Source organism: Poecile atricapillus, chromosome W, assembly GCF_030490865.1.
Source record: "Poecile atricapillus isolate bPoeAtr1 chromosome W, bPoeAtr1.hap1, whole genome shotgun sequence".
Classification (NCBI taxonomy): domain Eukaryota; kingdom Metazoa; phylum Chordata; class Aves; order Passeriformes; family Paridae; genus Poecile; species Poecile atricapillus.
Genome location: NC_081288.1, coordinates 96,822,973 through 96,841,793, shown reverse-complemented (window position 1 = coordinate 96,841,793; position 18,821 = coordinate 96,822,973). Strand labels below are relative to the sequence as shown.

Below are 18,821 nucleotides of genomic sequence, written 5' to 3'. Positions count from 1 at the left end.
TCATAAGGTATTTGACTTTGCAATAAATTCAGACCAAAAAAGACATTTTGCTGTTCAAATATGAAGTAATTTTAAAAGTCCTTAAACTGTAGTCTACCAATAATGTGAATAAGATGTGAATATGAAAAAGATACTTCCCTTTTGTTTTGTATCAAGAATCAAATTTCTTCCCTAGTACTACTGAGACACCTCTATATAGCTTTATATATGTAAAAATAAAATACATATAAATTCCCCAGCTGATTTTTTCCAAGCACAGAGGGGGGAGAAAAAAAATGCAATATTAAATCGTTTCAACAAACAGGAAAAATCCTAACATAATGCAAAAAGGATTATTAGGTTATGAGTATCAGCAAATAGACAAAGATCATGAAAGGAAAATCTCTTGTCACTTTGAATTTCATTGTCAGCTTCTATGTTCCCTTGCTGTGAAAAGAAATGCTGTTGTGAATTGATGGCTTTCATGCAATTTTGGCAAGATTAGGGAACATTATAACAAGCACAAGCAGATTTAGCATTCTTCACGTTTTTGCCCTTTGAATCATCAATTATTTAGCTAGGTTTTAGCAAAGCTACTTTGTGATTAAACATCACCATTAAAGGCTGACTCACAAAGCCTGGGTTGAAATTCAGGCTTAACAGGGAATCAGCCAAAGCCAAACATTTGAATTCACATTACAAGTGAACAGTCAACTAGGTCACTGCAGATCCACATTCTCCAAGGCTGTACTCCATATGTTTCAGTGCTGCAAGCAGAGAACTGTAGACAAAAGTGACCATCAAGGATAGCACACCCTGTACTTGCAGCCCTGAGGTGCATGCATGAAAGGCCTTATGGTCTCAGATTCTATTGATTTCACACTGAGTGTTCCACACACTAAAAGACAATTAAAAAATAAAAAAAATGGCAACAGATGATGTTGAATGTAGAGAGGCAAAATACTCCAGAGTTGCCATCATAGGTCAATGACCTGTGTAGACTGACACTAAACACTTAGGTCTGGAGAGCAACTAGCTGTCGACTTGGGAAGTTAGCTTCTTTCATAAATGTTCAAGTGAAGAAAGAAATATGCTCCACTTCTAAAAGCATGAGCAACCATGCAGATTTCTGTGTGGAAACATTTTAGCCATGCCATAAAGGAAGAGATGGTTAAATTTCCCTCTTCTAATCCATTCCACCTTACAAACATGAGACATACATTTCTATTGGGTTTGCACAGCCAGGTTTTGGTAGTGAGTGGGCTACAGGGGTGGCTTCTGTGAGAAGCTGCTAGAAGCTTCCACAACATCCAGCAAAGCCTATCCCTGGTCGCTCCAAAGATGGATGTGCCACTGACCAAGGGTGAGTCGATTAGAAGTGGTGGTGACATATTTAAGGAGAAAAACAGAAATTGTTGCTCAGTTGTAATTTCAGCCAGAGAAGAGGGGGGTGAGAACATGTGAGAAGAATAACTCTGCAGACACCAAGGTCAATGAAGAAGGAGGGGAAGGAAGGGGAGGAGGTGCTCCAGGCACCTGAGATGTGATTCCTCTGCAGCCCGTGGTGAAGAACATGGTAAAGCAGGCTGTTCCTCTGCAGCCCATGGAGGCCCATGGGGATGCAGAGGTCCACCCACAAACCATGAAGGAGCCCCATGCCAGAGCAGGTAGATGCCTGAGAGGAGGCTGTGACCCCAAGGGAGGCCCATGGAGACAGGGGCCCTGCTCCCATGCTGGAGCAGCCTGTCCTTGAAGGACTGCACCCTATGGAAGAGTGACTCATGCTGCAGCAATTTGGGGAGGACTGTTGCCTGTGGGATGGACTCACTGCAGCAGGTTGCGGAGAACTGTTGCTCGTGAGATGGAATCACATCAGAGAAGTTTGAGAACTGTCTCCCATGGGAGGGACCCCACAGTGGAGCAGGGGAATGACTCCTCTCCCTGAAGAGCAGGAGAAGCCACGGGTGATGAACTGACCACTACCACCAATCCCTGTGTCCTTGCACTGCTGGGATAGGAAGCAGAGCTGGAATGAGGGAGGGGTGTGGGGTAGGTGATTCTACTTTGAGTGCACACAAACCCATTAGTGGGGTTGTTTTTGCTCAGGGACCGGGTTGTACATGGTGGATAATGCAGAAAGATGGAACAACACAATGTGTACCTCAGGGAGATCTGATGGTTAGATGAAGATCATGAATGAATGCCCTTGTCTGTATATAATGTATGTGTTGTTGAGTTAAAATATATATATATTAATTTTGATAATAAGTTGACGATATGGGGATAAGGGGTGGAATGTCCTGGGGTGACTTTATGATACTGGTATCCCCAATCGTCTGGTTTATGTTATATATTAAGTTCTGCACCTTTAAGACTGGCTTTGAGAGCAAGAGAGGGAGAAGAAGAAGCGCACAGTTTGTGTTAAAGAAAAACATCACTCCCACACATCTCGCTCCTGGACTGTGGTGTCTGCAGCATGGACAGACAGCGGGACAGAGCTTCTCTCTGGCTTTTAGTTAGTTTTAGCTAGCTGAGGCAGAGGAGTTCCCTGGACCTTTGTTTTTTTCCATTTTTCTTGGATCTGTGCAAGTCTGCTCTGGACTGAACACCCAGCCAAACCCCGGGAGCTCACGCCTGTGGCCCACCGGGGCCTGGGCCTCGGCACTTTCCAGCACCAGAGGGACTGATAAGACCTGAGCGAGCCGAGCTACACCACATGAAAAGGACTTTTCTTCCTAGACTTGCCATCTCAGCGAACAGCAAGAAGTTTTATTATTTAATATTACTCAATTTCTGTTAAATAAACAGCTTTTTCCACTTCTCTCCAAGGAATTTTTTTTCCTTTTCCTGGACCAGTTGGTGGGGAGGGGGCATTTCTCTGGGGAAATCCCCATTTGGAGTTTTCCTCCCTAATTTGCCCTAAACTAGGACAGGTGTTTAAAACAGTCTCAATTCCTGCTAGAGTCTTTTCATCAGTCTTTGTAGAGAAACAGAAGTCTTCTTCTGCTAATCTATGGAGTTTCTCACAAGAAAACTATTTCCTTTAGAGCTTTCTATTTCTCTGATGCCAGCTTCCCAGAAATCTGCCATCAGTCCTCTCCTCCCATTTCACATCACTCTGAGGTGTGTTATGGGTCATGAGTCTAGGGATGTTATTTTTAAGGATGATTTATTCAAAGGTAAAAGTTCTCTTCATCTGTCTCTGTGAGCCTCCCTGGAAACAGAAGTTTTCTCTTTGCCTCTCAAGGCCCCAAATCTTCAACTATTATTTCTCTCCCCTCTGTTCCAGCACCTCACTGTATCACAACTACTCCACCTTTTGCTCAAAAGCCACACTTTGAACACTCCATTCCTCCCAATATACTCTGTCATGAATTAAAGGAGCTTTTATTCAGAACATTATTGTCTATCTCCATAGCTTTAACAGAAAAATATTTCACCTATTAAAGCATCTCCTTATTCTCTTCTCCATCTAAAACTTAACTCTTTTCTTCACTGTCTTTGATGGTTTTATGATGTCTTCTTCATGTTATCTCTCTCTCTCTTTTCCTTCTCTCTCTCTGGGAAAAAGGAGTAATCTGAAAGTCTCATCCAGGTAGTAAAAGAGTTAAAGTCTTGGAAAAACTGCAGATGTTCATGGTGTCAGGTTTCAGTTTAGCAGCAGAAACTGGCCGGCTGGCTCCATTTCTCCCTTCCCCCCCCGCCCTCAGCGGTCTTGTCCGGCCTGGGGTGAGGGGGGGGAAGGCCGAGACAGAGCCTTGTTACCTTATCAAAAGCCGGAAACCAAAGAGAGCAAGAGAACCCTGGCTTGACATCTTAAGGTGGTGTTCACAAGTTGATCTCACTTCTCAATGGTTAAAACTGCGGCTAATTCTCAGAAATGACCAATAATTGGTCACAAGAAAAAACTCCCATCAGCCTCTCACAGCTTCAACTTCCCCAGCTCCAAAATATATCTTAAAGGTAAAGTCACCCCATGACAACGTTTTTTCTATTTCAAGAAAAGTTTCTGCCTTCCTTAACAAACACCTGTTTTTTCAAACCAAGACAATTTGTTTCTGGGGAAAGCCCAAATACTTCTTCAAGAGGAATGGCATGTTGCCATAACATTCACTGAAGCATTCAGTGCACTGTGCAAAGCTACTCATAGATGTCTATTCTAGCCTTTCAATGTGGTCTTGGTAGTTTAGTTTAAAGAGTAAAACTCCCCACAATCTCTGAGAAACACTTTAAGGTAGTGCCTGAAATTGAATACAAGGACACAAGTGTACTTTATAAAATTGATCTTTTTAAAATTCTAATTCTAAAAATTCTAATTAAAAAATTCTAATTTTAGGCAGCAAGTATGCAAAGTTGCTTCTCATATTTCTTACATTCCTTCCCTAACACCCACTATTAGACACTCTTGGTGGCAAAGAAACCCAAACAGGCTAAGCAGACTTTTGGCATGACTTGATGATAGCTATGTCTTGTTCTTATGCATGCCCTCCCATTTAGTCCTTTGAACATGGGACTATTTTATGCTCATTTGGCTTTCTAGAGTGTGCTAGTTTTGACTGGGATAGAGTTAATTTTCCTCCCAGTGGCTGGTATGGGGATGTGTTTTGGATTTGTGCTGAACACAAGGTTGATAATATAGAGATGTTTTTGTTATTGCTGAGAAGGACCTACATGGAGCCAAGGCCTTTGCTGCTTTTTGTACTGTCATGCTGGGGAGGGGGTGGGGGTGCATGGGAAGTTAGGAGGAGACACAGCTGGGACAGGTGATCCAAACTGACCAACCAGATATTTCAGACCATATGACATCATGATCAGTATATTAGGGGGGAGGAAGGGGGGAGCAGCTAAGCAGCAGATGATCCTAAGACTGCTGGTGAGATGCCTCTTTTCCTCATTTCCTTGCCACTAGCATCCACATGCAACCACATCAGTAAAAGAACACACATATTTGCTAAAGCTGTTGTTCAATACAAAACCACAAGTCCCCATAGTGGAATTCTAGAAGGATTTGTAACATAGAATGCTGTTTTATAGTTGTATATAAACACTAATTGTACATTTATGAATTATACTGTAGCTAGAACAGACATCAATTGCTTTTACAGATTACAGAACCAAAGTAATTTCTCCTTAAACAGAACAATGCTTTTAGAAAAAAAGCTAGGTCTTGACTACCAAGCTTTTTCCCGTTTTTCAAACTGGTACTCATGTTCTTTCTAGATGACTTGTCAATACATACCTCATGGCTCTGAGTGCACTTTTGTATGCCAATTCAGCATCATGAGGTAGGAGACAGGTGAAAAGATACTTGGCAAAGGTGTGCATCGGAACGCTGTCTCGATGGATGACTTCACCTAAACCACTATATGGTCCAGCTGTGGGAAAGAAAAAGAGAATATCAGTCTTTAAAGACTTAAAACTCAACTTCTGGACCTTTAGAACCCATTCATTACACCTTGAGTTAGAGTTGGTATTCAGAGACAGCTTGCTGTACAAAAGGTAAAGTTCTATTGATGTCTGTGAAATATATTACAAGTATCTTAAATGCCATCTATTCTTTGAGACAACAAGACACATTGAAAATTATATAGTACTAAGCACACTACCAATGCACATATAAATGACAGAATGGTCCCAGGGCTCCATGGGGCTCATTCAGCAAATCTATGGTATGTGAAATAGAAGGTGATAATCCTAACTTTGCCTCTGTGTAGTTATATCATGTACACAAATTCCTATGCACCCTTTGTTGGTGCATAATTGTGTTATCACAAATCCACAGGAAAAAAAAGTGGCTATAGTGGAAAGCCAGGTATCTTTAATTGAATTTAAATGACTAATCAGTCCAGAAGCACCTGATCCTTATTAATGTCTCACATGACATTAGGCATTTAAATAACCTTTGGTCTAAACTTGGTCTCCAGAGAAGACTAGGTCAGATCTTGCATCAAAGCTGCTTTTATTAGCCTATTATAGCCACACAATCTTAAAAATTATATTTGTTGTGGGGAAACTATTCCCATTGTTGGGGTAATAGATTTTGCTCACACTCAGTGCAGTGCTTCATAACACCAGTGTTAAGACTGGCAACAGAAATGACAATTAAAAAAAAAATTGCATGAAACTGCTTGCTGAGTTCTGAGTATTCATAGTGCATAGGAATTCTATTTTTGCATTTTTCCTGCAACCTTAAGACTGTTATTCCTATTAATAGGAACACTGTGTCAAGTAGTTTTTTAGTTCAGTGGCTAGAGGTTCAGATGTTAAACATCACAAGATACAGAATAAGAATCTTACATTAAGTATTACTGGACAATTATTGCACAAATAGCAGCCAGCAGTCCTAGAAGTTACCACTTGTCCTCTACTAGAGATTCCAACCCACCACACTTGGATGGATGAATGACTGTGTGAGCACACTTCTTCATTGCAGTCACATGTGTCATAGTTTCCAGCAGTGGTTCAAACTAACATGACTGACCCTTCACTGAAGCAGATGAGGAGTACTCACAAAATTTATTCAACCACTTCTGCTGCATGGGATGATGAACTCCATGAGAGAGAGATGTTAACAACTTAGACCAGCACCGCTGTTTCAGCAATGTTTTTGACTGGTGTCTTAGCACAAAATGCAAAGATAAAAATCACTAGGCATGAAAAAAAATCTGAGCTACATAGGTGGGCATTTCTGAAAGCTGGAGCTGATCACAATGGAAACATCAATAAAGATTCAGAAGGTGACAGTGTGTCTCAATCATTTTAAATTGGAAGCCATTCAAAACTAGCTGGCATTGCGTGTATGAAAGAAGCCATTTCACATCTGTTTGCCAGTTGGTGGTCCATTCAGAAACTCAGTTAGAAGACAAAGAATAAATGACAAAGCATTTATATGAAAATATATTCTGCCATTAACTTAGCAGTCTTATGTTCTGCTTTCCCATGCATTCAAGTGGTAGCTACACACAGCATGCATTAATCTGCATTAACTTGCATTAACAACATAGAAATCAGCCTAATACTGGATTAAACTTTATTATATCTACAGAACTTCAACTATAAAACCACAATTCATATGATTAGAATCTTAAATCACTGCACAGTTTTTCCTTCATGTCATCTGTCAGTTTCTGCCTAACCTGGAGTAAACTGGCATTATTGCAGAAAAGCCAGATTTCTCAACACATAGTAATGCACGACCATTGTTGTATGCTGCTCCTCACAGTAATTTTGTAGGTAGCTATTTTAGCAGATTTCCTTGTTGCTATATTTTATATATTAGTAAAGGCCTGTATGCACAAACCAGCCTTTGAAATAAGTCGTGATATTAAGGGCTAAAGTCCTTGAAACCTTCATGCTGAAGAGAGAGTAAAGCAAAACAATATCCCTGTGTGTAAGAGAAAAAATGTAAACTGTGTGTGTTAGCCAATAGTAGCTTGCTCTGCCTGCAGACCCTGTAGAACCCTATAAAAGGTGTGCTAAAGATAGAAATAAACGGCATTCACAATTACTTCTGTGAAGACTGGTGAACAGCTCGGGGGTCCTTCAATATTTGGCGCTCCGACCAGAGACACCCCTGCGGGCAGAGGGGCTTTGGAGTCAGCGGAGTGGATCTGGGCATTAATCGTCGTGGGCTTGGATCGGCACCAGATAGGCAGCCTGAGCACGGTGAGACGCGGAGCGGTAGGACGTGGAAGTAGGGCTGCTGGGGGGGGCCCAGGCAGGCAAGGGCGTAGTAGAAGGGTCGCAACCTTCCCTCTTGCGGATTGCCGTCAGCATGGATGTGGAATTTGCGGCAGCAGATAAACTGCTTCTCAGCATCCTCGTTAAATGAGGCGAAGCAGCCCAGGAAAAGGACCTGGATATGCTCATTATATGGGCTAATCGTCTTGGGCATTTGCAGTGCTCACTGCTTTTTGCGGTGCAAGAACGGACTGATATATCGGCTCTGATATGGGAAACGGCAATTACGGAAAAGAGCAAGGACACTGTGTCTCTCGGTTGAACTTGGCAGATTGTAATTAATACCTTAAAAAACAGAAAAGTGAGATATGCTGAAGCTGTGAGCCCCGTAATTCTACCTGCGTCACAGCGGCAGATGCCTTTACCTCCCACTGCTGGGCAAGTACTCCTATCATGCTGCCCTTGGAGAGAGGGAGGGAGAGTTAGGGAGAAGAAAATAATGAGAAAAAAAGTTCCACAGCGAACGCTGAAACAACAAACAGAATCTGTTCAGTTATGGCAGGATGTGATACATCCAGAACTATTTGCTTCATTTTTGGAGTCACTTTTAGCACTACAACCTTATTTAAGTTCCATCTTTACCACCCTGGAAGAAAAGAAGCCGGATGTGGACTGGTTTCCACCCGAACCAGAGGGACATGAGGGAGCGAGGTGGGCGCAGAGAACAAAGGCACCCTGGGGGTAGAAGCAGCGCAAGAAAAGTTCCAAGGCCACTCTGAACAATTACAGAAACAACTGAGCAGAAACAGGTGGCTCAGACAGCTTCAAAGAGAGACAAACTAGTCAAAAAATCACGAACTATATGGTATCTAGAAGCTGATAAACTGCAATGATCGCCATTGTTAGCACCTGGCCGTGAGAGACTTTTCATGTAAAATTGCCTGCTTTTGCAAAATCGTGCCCTTTCTTCCTCTATCGGCGAACAACAAGAGAGATTGAGAGAAAAAACTGCATTTATTAAAGTTAACTTTGTGAGGCTTTTTTTTTCTTTCTCTCCGTTTTTCCTCGCTGCGAGAGTATGTGGAGAATGTGAAGAAAGATAAGAGCAGAGCTGCAGCAGCGGCGGGGCGGGTGGTTGACCCCCCCGCTCCCTCTCTGGGGGGCGGGCACTGGGATGGTGCCTGGTTTGTTGCAGGGTCGTGATTTATTGGGTTTCCGGAGTCTTTTGTATACCCTTTTGGAGTTAATTTTGTGTTTTAAGTAATTATGAGTTTATGCATTTGCAGTTTTTAGAGTTTTACTAGAGAAATTATTGTGGTTCTTTGAAGGTTTGAAAAAAAAAAAAAAAAAAAGGGGAAAAAAGTGCTTAACAGAAGTTGCCTTGCAATAATTGGTTTTAGAACCCAAGGTTAAAATATGGTGTGATTTACAGCTTCTAGGAAAACCTTTTTCCAATTAGTGTTATCTATAGAAGAGATTTGTGGTTTAAAAAAAATAATTAGTTAAGAGAACTTTACTGTACAAGACAAAGTTAAGGTATATATTATCTATTTGCTTGTTTTTTCCACAATTTTAATAAGGGAATTTTAATGTGAGTCCTTTTGTTATATAAAACACATATAACTGCATATATACCAATTTGGATTTTGGGTTTTAGTTTAAAAATTGGACTTAATGTTTTTGAAAAGTGCTACAAAAGCTGATGGCAACTTGCCAAATGCCATGTTGTTGTGGTTTTTCTCCAGAAAAACTGCACTTTAACATCCTAACCAATTTAAGCATATACTAGGCAAATTTCTATTATGAATAAGTATCTTTAGTAACATTTGCAGTTATTGTGGGTTATTCTCAAAGCTAGATGCATAGAATTGTGATGTATTTGTTACATTTTTATAATCTTTATAGTGAATCCATGCTATTGTTATATTGTGTTTAAAAGGTATATATTAAACTTTTAGTTGCTTTTTTGTAGTAACAGAATAAGATTAAGTTATGTTTTCATTTAATATAGATTAAGTGCTAATAAAATTAAGGATAGTCAAGTTTTATAATGTTTAGGCTTGAATATTTTTAAGTTAAGTTTTCTAACTTAGATATTCTTTTAAGGTTAAGTTTGCTATTTCCTTTTGTCATATGTAATTATTGTTGGGTTTAGATATTGTTTAATTTAAATTGTTTTATGTTTTATTGGAGACACTTGTTTAAACTGCAAAGTATAGTTGTTTTCCTAGAGTAAAGAGGACGGCCACCGCTGAGACAGCTGTGATGGAACACTGGTGAACACCTGCTTATGGATAGAAGTGAATGCAGTCTGTGACACCCTTGACTCCATCAGGAGTTCTACTGGTTGTTGCAATCTCTGCAGTTTTTGTTTGTTATAGTTTTCTTATTTTTCAGTGTTTCCAGAATTTTAAGAAGATGTGCCATTGCTGAGGATCAGATGCTATAAGAGAGGCTTCAGATTAAACCAGCTGCTGCATGGTTTAATTGGTCTGGTACCTAAGGCTTCTGATCATTTGCTTTGTACGAATGCATTTTAACAGTTTGCTGTGCTGTAAGCATCTCATAGCTGCTGCTATTGAGAACCTTGTTTTAGAAATGAGTTAAGAGGCATCTTTCCAGTTTAAAGCCAGGCCCTGGCCAAGCCTTGACTTTACCTGGACAGAATGTTTGCCAGCAGATCCAGATGTTTTCTGTACCAAAACTGTATTTGAGTCACTTTTTGACTCAACAATTTGACCCTATTATAATGACAGCTGGATCAATTTTGAAGTGGGCTTGGAGAATAATTTTCCGGAGGTGATGATCCAATCCTTCACTGATTTTTTGTTTCTGTTTGTTTGCTAACTATGGGATGCTAGTGCAGTGTTTTAGTAATTAATAGTAGTTTTGTATTATATACCCTATTAATAATGTTTAAGATTTAATTGATTTTTAACTAGTATAAGTTCTTATTAATTGTGTATATGGTTTTGTGTTGTTGTTGATGTTTATAACAGAAGTACATCTCATTTTTATTTTTTTTTAAGAAGACGGGGGAGATTGATGCCCTAAAAGCATTTAATTAGTGTAATTTATTAACTTCAAGGAGAGAAGTGTCTGTGTTTTGTTGGCAGGTTCAGAAAGGTCACCTGTCCATCCGACCAGACTGTGTGCCTCTGAACACACGAGATCCAGTGAACAGAGATGTCATCACACAGGCATGGTACTTCAGACATGGATCAGAAGTGGACCTGTCAGGACACCGTTGTGTCTGAACACTATATAGACAGTTGCCAACAGAAGTTTTATGTTGTTATTATGATGTTGTGTCTCTAACAATTTTCAGGTATCCTTTGTTTTAAGATTTAGAAGGATTTGAAGAACAACTTGAACATCAAAGCCCTCAGTCACCGATCAGCTGCCAGCTGACATCATGGGAGCAGTGAACGTTCCAGGACTGAATCGTGCTGGAGAAATTCTGTAGAAGATCTAAGAAGTGTAGAGACTTCATTTAACTGTATATAAAGCAAACTGTAGTTGTGTGTTTACCCTTTTAGCAAATTGCTTTCACGCTTAGACTACATATGTACCAGAGCACCTGTGTTAAAAGTAGTTAGATAATAGTTTAAGTCTTTAGCTTGTATAGTAATTGTTATGTTAGTATAAAGTATAAGCATTCCCCCTTCAAGAGGTAGTGTAAGCATCTTTGAAAGTTCATTTAACGATTGAAGTTCTAGCTGTGAGTTTGCAAATATGGTGTCATTTACATGGTAAAATGCTTATGGTAATTGTGTTGTGTATAGTCATGACCAACTGTCTGCTAACTAACATCCAAAAGTGACAGAACATATGGGTCACTCTGGCACATTGAACTGGCCAAAGGTCAATGTGTTTGAGCCTAGCCACCCCTGGAGATCCTTTCGCACCTGTCTCGTAGGAGTCCCTGAATGGGATCCTCCAGCATTTAAAGGTTTAATTAGTAACGAGACTCGACTGAATCGATTGGCAATGTTGCAAGAGTGTAGTCGCACTGTTGGCTTCACATTAAGAGAACTTGAAGCCTGTTAGCAAGCAAAAATTACCAAAGTTCTTAATGTTACAACCCTCAGAAGAATTAGATTTGTTATGTTCCACCAATACCTCAGGTGGATGGATAATGTTTGAGGCCCTGACAAAAAGTCATTCTAACAAAGTAATGCAGCACTGAGCTGCAGTCAACCCTATAGCTGATCTCATTACTACCATTGAAAGTAAAGCCTTTATTCGTGGTGCAATCTCACAGGACAATTACCAAAATGATCACCTAGTTCCATCTTCCTAATCTGTGGAGATAGAGCATGGAATTAGATTCCTGCTAATCCACATAGAAGACCCTGTTATCTTGGGAAACTCACTTTGTTCCACCCAAGCTTACATACGTTGTTGAATATAGCTAGCAAAATGAAGAACATCAAACAGTCAAAGCGAAGCCTGAATGAATTAAGGCCTAGCAACTCTAAAAAGGCTCGCTTGTTAGACTAAGGAAGAATTGAACCTGACATCCACAATGTTAAGTGAGCTTTCAGCCGATGTGAGTAGTGTGTATCATGCAGTACTATGAAATCAAGTTGCAATTGACTTTTTGCTCTTAGCACAAGGACATGGTTGTGAGGAGTTTGAAGGCATGTGCTGCTTGGATCTTGCTGATGATTCGGCTTCCATCCATAAGCAACTACAACAGCTACAGGATGGGTTACATGCCCTGAAGGAAGATAGTGACCCCAATTAGAAGTTGGTTCGCCCGCTGAGGCATCACTGGATGGTTGAAGTCTCTTGTGCTAGAAGGGGGATGGACTTTACTTATAGTGTTAATTGAGATGACAGTCTAAGTTGTATGTTATCTTATCCAAAGCCTGGTTTGTGCAAAAAGAGAAAGGGGGAATTGTTGCTATATTTTATATATTAGTAAAGGCCTGTATGCACAAACCAGCCTTTGAAATAAGTCGTGATATTAAGGGCTAAAGTCCTTGAAACCTTCATGCTGAAGAGTAAAGCAAAACAATATCCCTGTGTGTAAGAGAAAAAATGTAAACTGTGTGTGTTAGCCAATAGTAGCTTGCTCTGCCTGCAGACCCTGTAGAACCCTATAAAAGGTGTGCTAAAGATAGAAATAAACGGCATTCACAATTACTTCTGTGAAGACTGGTGAACAGCTCAGGGGTCTTTCAATATTTCCTGCTATGATCACTTGTTTACTACTCTAAGGAAAAAAAGTATATCACTGATCACAGTTGTAAACTAGAAGAGAATACTTGAGAGAAATCCTGCCTTTTCCTCATACAGCGTCCTGACCAGTAAACAGATGCAGCAATTTGATTTTATAATCTATAGGATCCCTCTATGGTGGTGAATAGCTGGATCCAGCAAGAAGCTGTTCTTGTCCAAAGGCCATAAAGCAGAAACTCTCCTTATGGTGCAGCTTCTCTGCAGTTTCAAATGGTACCACCAGTAGGTACCAAAGTCTTTAAGGAGCTGGGCAAAATTATTGACTCAAAGCTGAGAATCCTAAACAACATACTGCATCTCCTCCATTAAAGAAATAGTTTTAAAAGACAAATGTCTTACAGAAAGAAAGCAAAACCTGACTGCTATGTAACAATTTTCACAACTTACCTAGAGCAGTATCAAACTCCCCACCATCCCTTGAGAAAGCACTCAAAACTTGGACCATGCCTTTAGATACTTAGTTCCTTTGAAGTTTTTTCCTCCATTTAAAAACCCCCAAAAACTAGAATAGCAGTCTTGGAACCCACAAGATTACTCTTTGAAAATAAGGCTTAAGTATTATGTCAAGCCTTTTTAAAAGCTAAGGCAAAAGCATGCACTTTTTTGTACAGATTTTATTGCAATACACAACTGCAATTCCCAAACACAATTTATTTGTCTTAATCAAAATTTAGTCACAAGACCAGGCCATAAGACTTAGTATTTGTCCATATATTTCAATTTTCGGGTATGATACAAACTTCAGAGGCAACTCATATTCATAATTGCTACAAAGGAAATGTTATATTTCTGTCCCAGCAAATTTAAGTGAATTTTCTGAGCTCTTCACTAGGGAATAGAGGTAAAAATCTTCATACATTTACAAAGCTCCTAGTCCTTTTTCATGATACAAATGACATTTTGAAATTTACTACTCAAAATCTGTTGATGATAACTGATGTCTATATTATTCAATTGTGAGCCTGGGTTGTATAATTAGGATATTGAACAAATCTAAAGAAGAAAATGCAATAAAAAATTTAAATAAAGGCTTATAGGTTAGTAGATGCCTTATCTTTACAGTCATGTGATATCTGAAGTATGTTTGATTTTCATAAGAGATTGGAAATAAAATTTTGCTGGTGTTCTACATAAAAAAGCATCTTAAGTATATAAGGCAGTTTCATGCTAATTTCATGGACTTGTGTAAGTGAAGACAGTTTTAAAAAGCAGTTAGCATCTACGTTGAGCTACCTTCTAATAGGAAGACTGCTTGTTTTCGAAAAATCTTCACCAGAGTATCATCCAATTCAATTTCCTGTAGCTTAGAAATGAGCTGCTCCTCATTTTGACAAACCTTCTCTTGTGCATACAAGCCATCTGGCATTCTTCGTTGCTGTCCCAGCCCTATCAATGCTACTTCCACAGCCAGCGTTAAATAAGATTCCCCTTCTTCTAAAAACTTGTGTGCAGGCAGGTGCTGGTACTCCAGAGATTTGCATTGCCCCATGTTCTCTGTAAAGGGTGACACAAAGAACAACACATCAGGAAATCATTAAAATCCATAATCTGACTATAATGCCACATTTTCAAATGCTTCCTCTGTCAGTATTCATTTTAAAAAAATATTTAAATTATGAGTGCAATCTCAATATCCAATCATCCAATATAAACTACCTGATCCAATTTCACATCCCAGAAATACGCAAAACAGTTTTTTAAAAATCTACTCTAGTAGAAATAAAAGTTTTCTTTTGAAACTGTATGATTTGGAGAAAGGCAGTTTCTCCAGCTTTGTGTTAATAAGGCTAACATTGGATGATCTATTTCAATTTTTCCCCCACCCATTTCTGTATCTCCTTAAAGATTTGATGTTGTATAAGTGGAAAGGGAAGGTGCTTATACACCTGCATAGATTTCAGTTGAATCTATTAGGATTATGCAAATACAGTAGGCCTGGGAACTCCACAGTTTTAGAGCATTCTATTTGCTAAAGCTCTCTTCATGTTTTTTTATTTGGTAGTTGCATTTATGATAAACACACATAATGTTTCTGACTTTTATTAACACTAGAAATGCTATTTTTAGTAAAGATTACTTGTAAATTCCACACAGACCAAGCCATACATTGCTTTAAAGAGTACTACTGAATGATTTGGCACTTCACCAATATACTGCATGACAAAATGCTAGATCAACCTCTAGAAGTTTATAGTCTGGTTTGAGAACAAAAAGTTGCAATGTACAGATGTATGGAGATGGACAGCTGCAGCAAATGAAATAGCAAAATGCATTTAGTAGATTGTAGTGGGAATTTACATTTCGACACACACTACTTTTATTTCATGGGGGTGTTTTGGGTTCTTTTTTCCTAATTGCAAAGAATCTGATTTCTTTTAATTAAAGTTCTTCCAGAATTGGTGGATATGGGATTAGAAGTTTATTGAAGAAAATCTAATTGAATAAAATTACTTTTGAGGAAAAGCCCCAAGGAGATTTGAGATGTACATATAAAGGATATATAGGTAGAGGAATTACTCAAGTTTCTGACCACACAGGTGATAAGAAACTACCACAGAGGTGGAGACTGAGAATAAGGAATATATCAGTTAAGCTCCTAAGAAGGAAATACTGAAGTTAGAATGGGCATATACATCCTGTCCGAAATCATGTATCAGTACTGCAATGCTATTTTCCGATTCATAACCTTTATAAACCATGTACTTTATAGACCATGTATGTTATAAATTTTAAGTGTTTTGTCATCACTGAAGTATTATGTACACTTGTAGCTAAGAAGTCAAATTATATCCTGGAGTGCATAGGAGGATTGGAGGTGGTGATCCTTCCTCTCTTCTCAGCACTGGTGAGCCCACACTTGGAGTGCCATGTTCAGTAATGGGTTCCCCATGGACCTACTGGAGCAGATCCAGTGAGGGGCCACAAAGATGATTAAAGGACTGGAGCATCTCCCATATGAGATGCTGAGACAGCTGGGATTATTTATCCTGGAAAATAAAAGGCTCAGGAGGATCTTACCAAAATATACAAATATCTAATGGGAGAATGTAAAGAAAACAGAGCCAGACTCTTCTCAGTGGTATCCTGTGACAGGACAAGAGGCAATAGGCACAAACTTAAATACAGAAAATTCCATCTGAGTGTAAGAAAACACTTTTTTACTGTGAGGATGGTCAAACACTAAGAGGTTGCCTAGAAAGGTTATATGGTGTTCATTCTTGGGACTATTCAAAACTCAATTGAACAGTCCTGGGCAACTTCCTCTAGGTGACCCTGCTCTGATCAGAGTAGGTGGACTAAACAATCTCCAGAGAAGCCTTCTAACCTCAACAATTCTGTGATTTCCTATAATTTCTCCAAAAGAGGATAGAACAATGCATGTAACTAGGGTTGCTGCTATAAACTCTTATTCAGTTTTATTTCAAGTGTAAAATACTGAATTGCCTTCAAGAATGAGTAACTGGTAATTTTTGAAGGCTTCATATAACAATTTTACTTTAAACATTTTCTCTACCTTGTGTTTTCTTAGGGAATGCAAATGTGAGTTCTTATACTATAAAGACACCAGCTTTGAAGTTACTTGGGAAAGGTAAGATAGAAAAATGTTTCTGGTTACTGAAGACTGAAGACTTAGAGAAGATTGCATGGTCTTACCCGTGAAGTCTGAGAATCCATGTAAGCTCTCATCATCCACCCTGCAGGCTTCAATCAGGCTACTGAAGAGGGTGCCAATTGGATCCAAAGGATGTCCCACCCAACCTTCAAGATTTGTTATTGAGGTTACTCCTATTTGAAGAAGTTCTATGACGGAAAGGATGGAGGGAAAAGGGAGGGAAAGAGAGTGCGTATTATCCCCTCAAAACATATACAGAAGTAAAACTGATTAAAATGCTCTTCTGCTTAGAAAGAAAAAATAATATCTATCAGTGTGAATTCATTGCCCTTCGTAAATATGTTAAAAGAGGAAAAAAAGAAAATGGACAAAGGCCAAACATTTTGAGCACTAGCAAAGTACATTATGGGCCAAAAATTTCAATTGCAGTATCTTTTGAAATCTCTGACTTGATACCAGTAACTTCTGAAATGTCTTCTGAAAAATTATAGCAAAGACTTTTTTGGGTAAAATATTCACCACTGTTTTCTCACTCAAAAGATACAGTACCATTTTCACATTTTAAGTGAAGCTGATGCCACTGAAATAAAATATTCTGAAATGTTTAGTTTTAATAAATAAAATATTGCATCTGGATATTTGTTGAAGTAATAAACTAACAATGACAGTTCCTAATAAAAAAAAAAAAGGAAGGAAAAAAAAAAGGATAATGTGTTTAAATGAGGTAAAAAATTTAAAAATTGTCCTTTAAGTGCATTTTTTGTCATTCTAAAGTTTCAGTCAACAAATACCTTCATGGATACTTTGTTTTGTAGCCCTCATCCATCAATCAGCTACAATTTGAAAAAATTGTTTAGCCCAATGAGTTGAAGTAAATATCACTGTGGTAAAAGATGCTAAAGATGACTCAAACCCCTTTTTTAACTAAGAATCTTATGGTAGTGTCGCCCTGAGAATCAGGCCTTTCGATATTGTTTTCATAATTTCTAGCCACTTTCCCAGTAACTATAAACATAGGTATTTATACATTCCATTAAAGATATGCCTTTTGATGGACGTCTCTCACGGCCAGTGTGGTTGGGAAGGTGGTAACCCGACTATCCAATCCCTGGTCATTGTCGAAAACCTATAAATACTGAAAGAACAAATAAAGTTCCTTCGTCTTTCATCACACTTCGAGCTGCGTCTGTGTGAATCTTGTCCGACAGTGGCATGGCAGTAGTTCGCCTTCAACTCCCCAACTTTTTCTCCTAGACACATACACAACTGAACTACGAGAGATCAGGTGCATTATGGGTGACCATTTAAAAATTGTATACAAGCCATTACAGATGCTCTGTTTCTCTGCTTATTACGCACTAACTTGTGCCTGCCTCTGTACTCTCTCATTCACAAAGTGCCATCTTTCTGAATAATCATAAGTATTATCACAAATATTTAAAAGCTTGCTTCTTGTATTTAAATGTGTGGAGCTACAAAATGAAACAGCCACACTGTTGAACTCAGTGTTCAGGACAGTGGCTTTTTTTAAAGAATTAACTGATATGAAAAACAAAGTAGTAAATAATTGTCATGCTAAAAAGTAGCATGTGCTAAAAATGACATTAAGTAGAACATAATATTACCAAAAAGAATTAATATCAATGACCTTACTGGTCATATTCCATTTCATCTATTATGTCTAGTTATAAGCTTCACTTGTGTCATGCCAAACAAAAGCTTCAGTACTCCATTCATATAGAGATTTAACTTTAAATCATGCAGATGGTTCCATGAATGTCAGATCAGTCATATGAATGAAAGCTAGGTAGAAGCATATGGTGGTTGCTGAACTGAAACTGTAGCTGCAGAATTATTCTGCTTGTAAAGAAGACAAGCCTATTTTGTTATATTAAAACAAAATTGTTTAAATTTCAAACATAAGAGTGAAGAAACCAAAATAAACAGTGAGTAACAACATAGAAATTACAGACTTCATGTTAAGGAAAGATATATTACATGATAAAAAGACTAAGAAAAATTCTCCTGAATAATAATGCAAAGTGCCTTTAAGTTTTGTTGAAATCTAGGATCCACAATAGTGCTCAAAATTTCTTCCTTGGGTATTGTGAAATGAAGGCACATAGGAACTGCCAAATATTCTTTTCAATCAGGTATCTACCTTGTCTTCAATTTCTAAATGAACATTTCTGGGAAAATACCTGCACATACAGTTAAAAATTTTACAAATTTGACTTCACACTGGTATTTTTGCCTACAATTCATGAGGATACACATAGTTAAAAGTAGCAACAAACATCTA

General features: G+C 38.7%; 1 protein-coding gene across 3 annotated transcripts in view; it reads right to left on the bottom strand.

Annotated features, from left to right (window-relative positions):
• The window catches only part of LOC131591630 (zinc finger SWIM domain-containing protein 6-like), a 352,285-nt gene that overhangs the window by 52,525 nt on the left and 280,939 nt on the right, over positions 1–18,821 (bottom strand). For all 3 annotated transcript variants that reach the window (XM_058862521.1, XM_058862523.1, XM_058862522.1), the window contains 3 exons: positions 16,561–16,707; positions 14,140–14,400; positions 5,219–5,354 (listed from right to left, as the gene is read on the bottom strand). In XM_058862521.1, the coding sequence (XP_058718504.1) occupies positions 5,219–5,354; positions 14,140–14,400; positions 16,561–16,707 (544 nt within the window). The remainder of the gene's footprint in view (positions 1–5,218; positions 5,355–14,139; positions 14,401–16,560; positions 16,708–18,821) is intronic.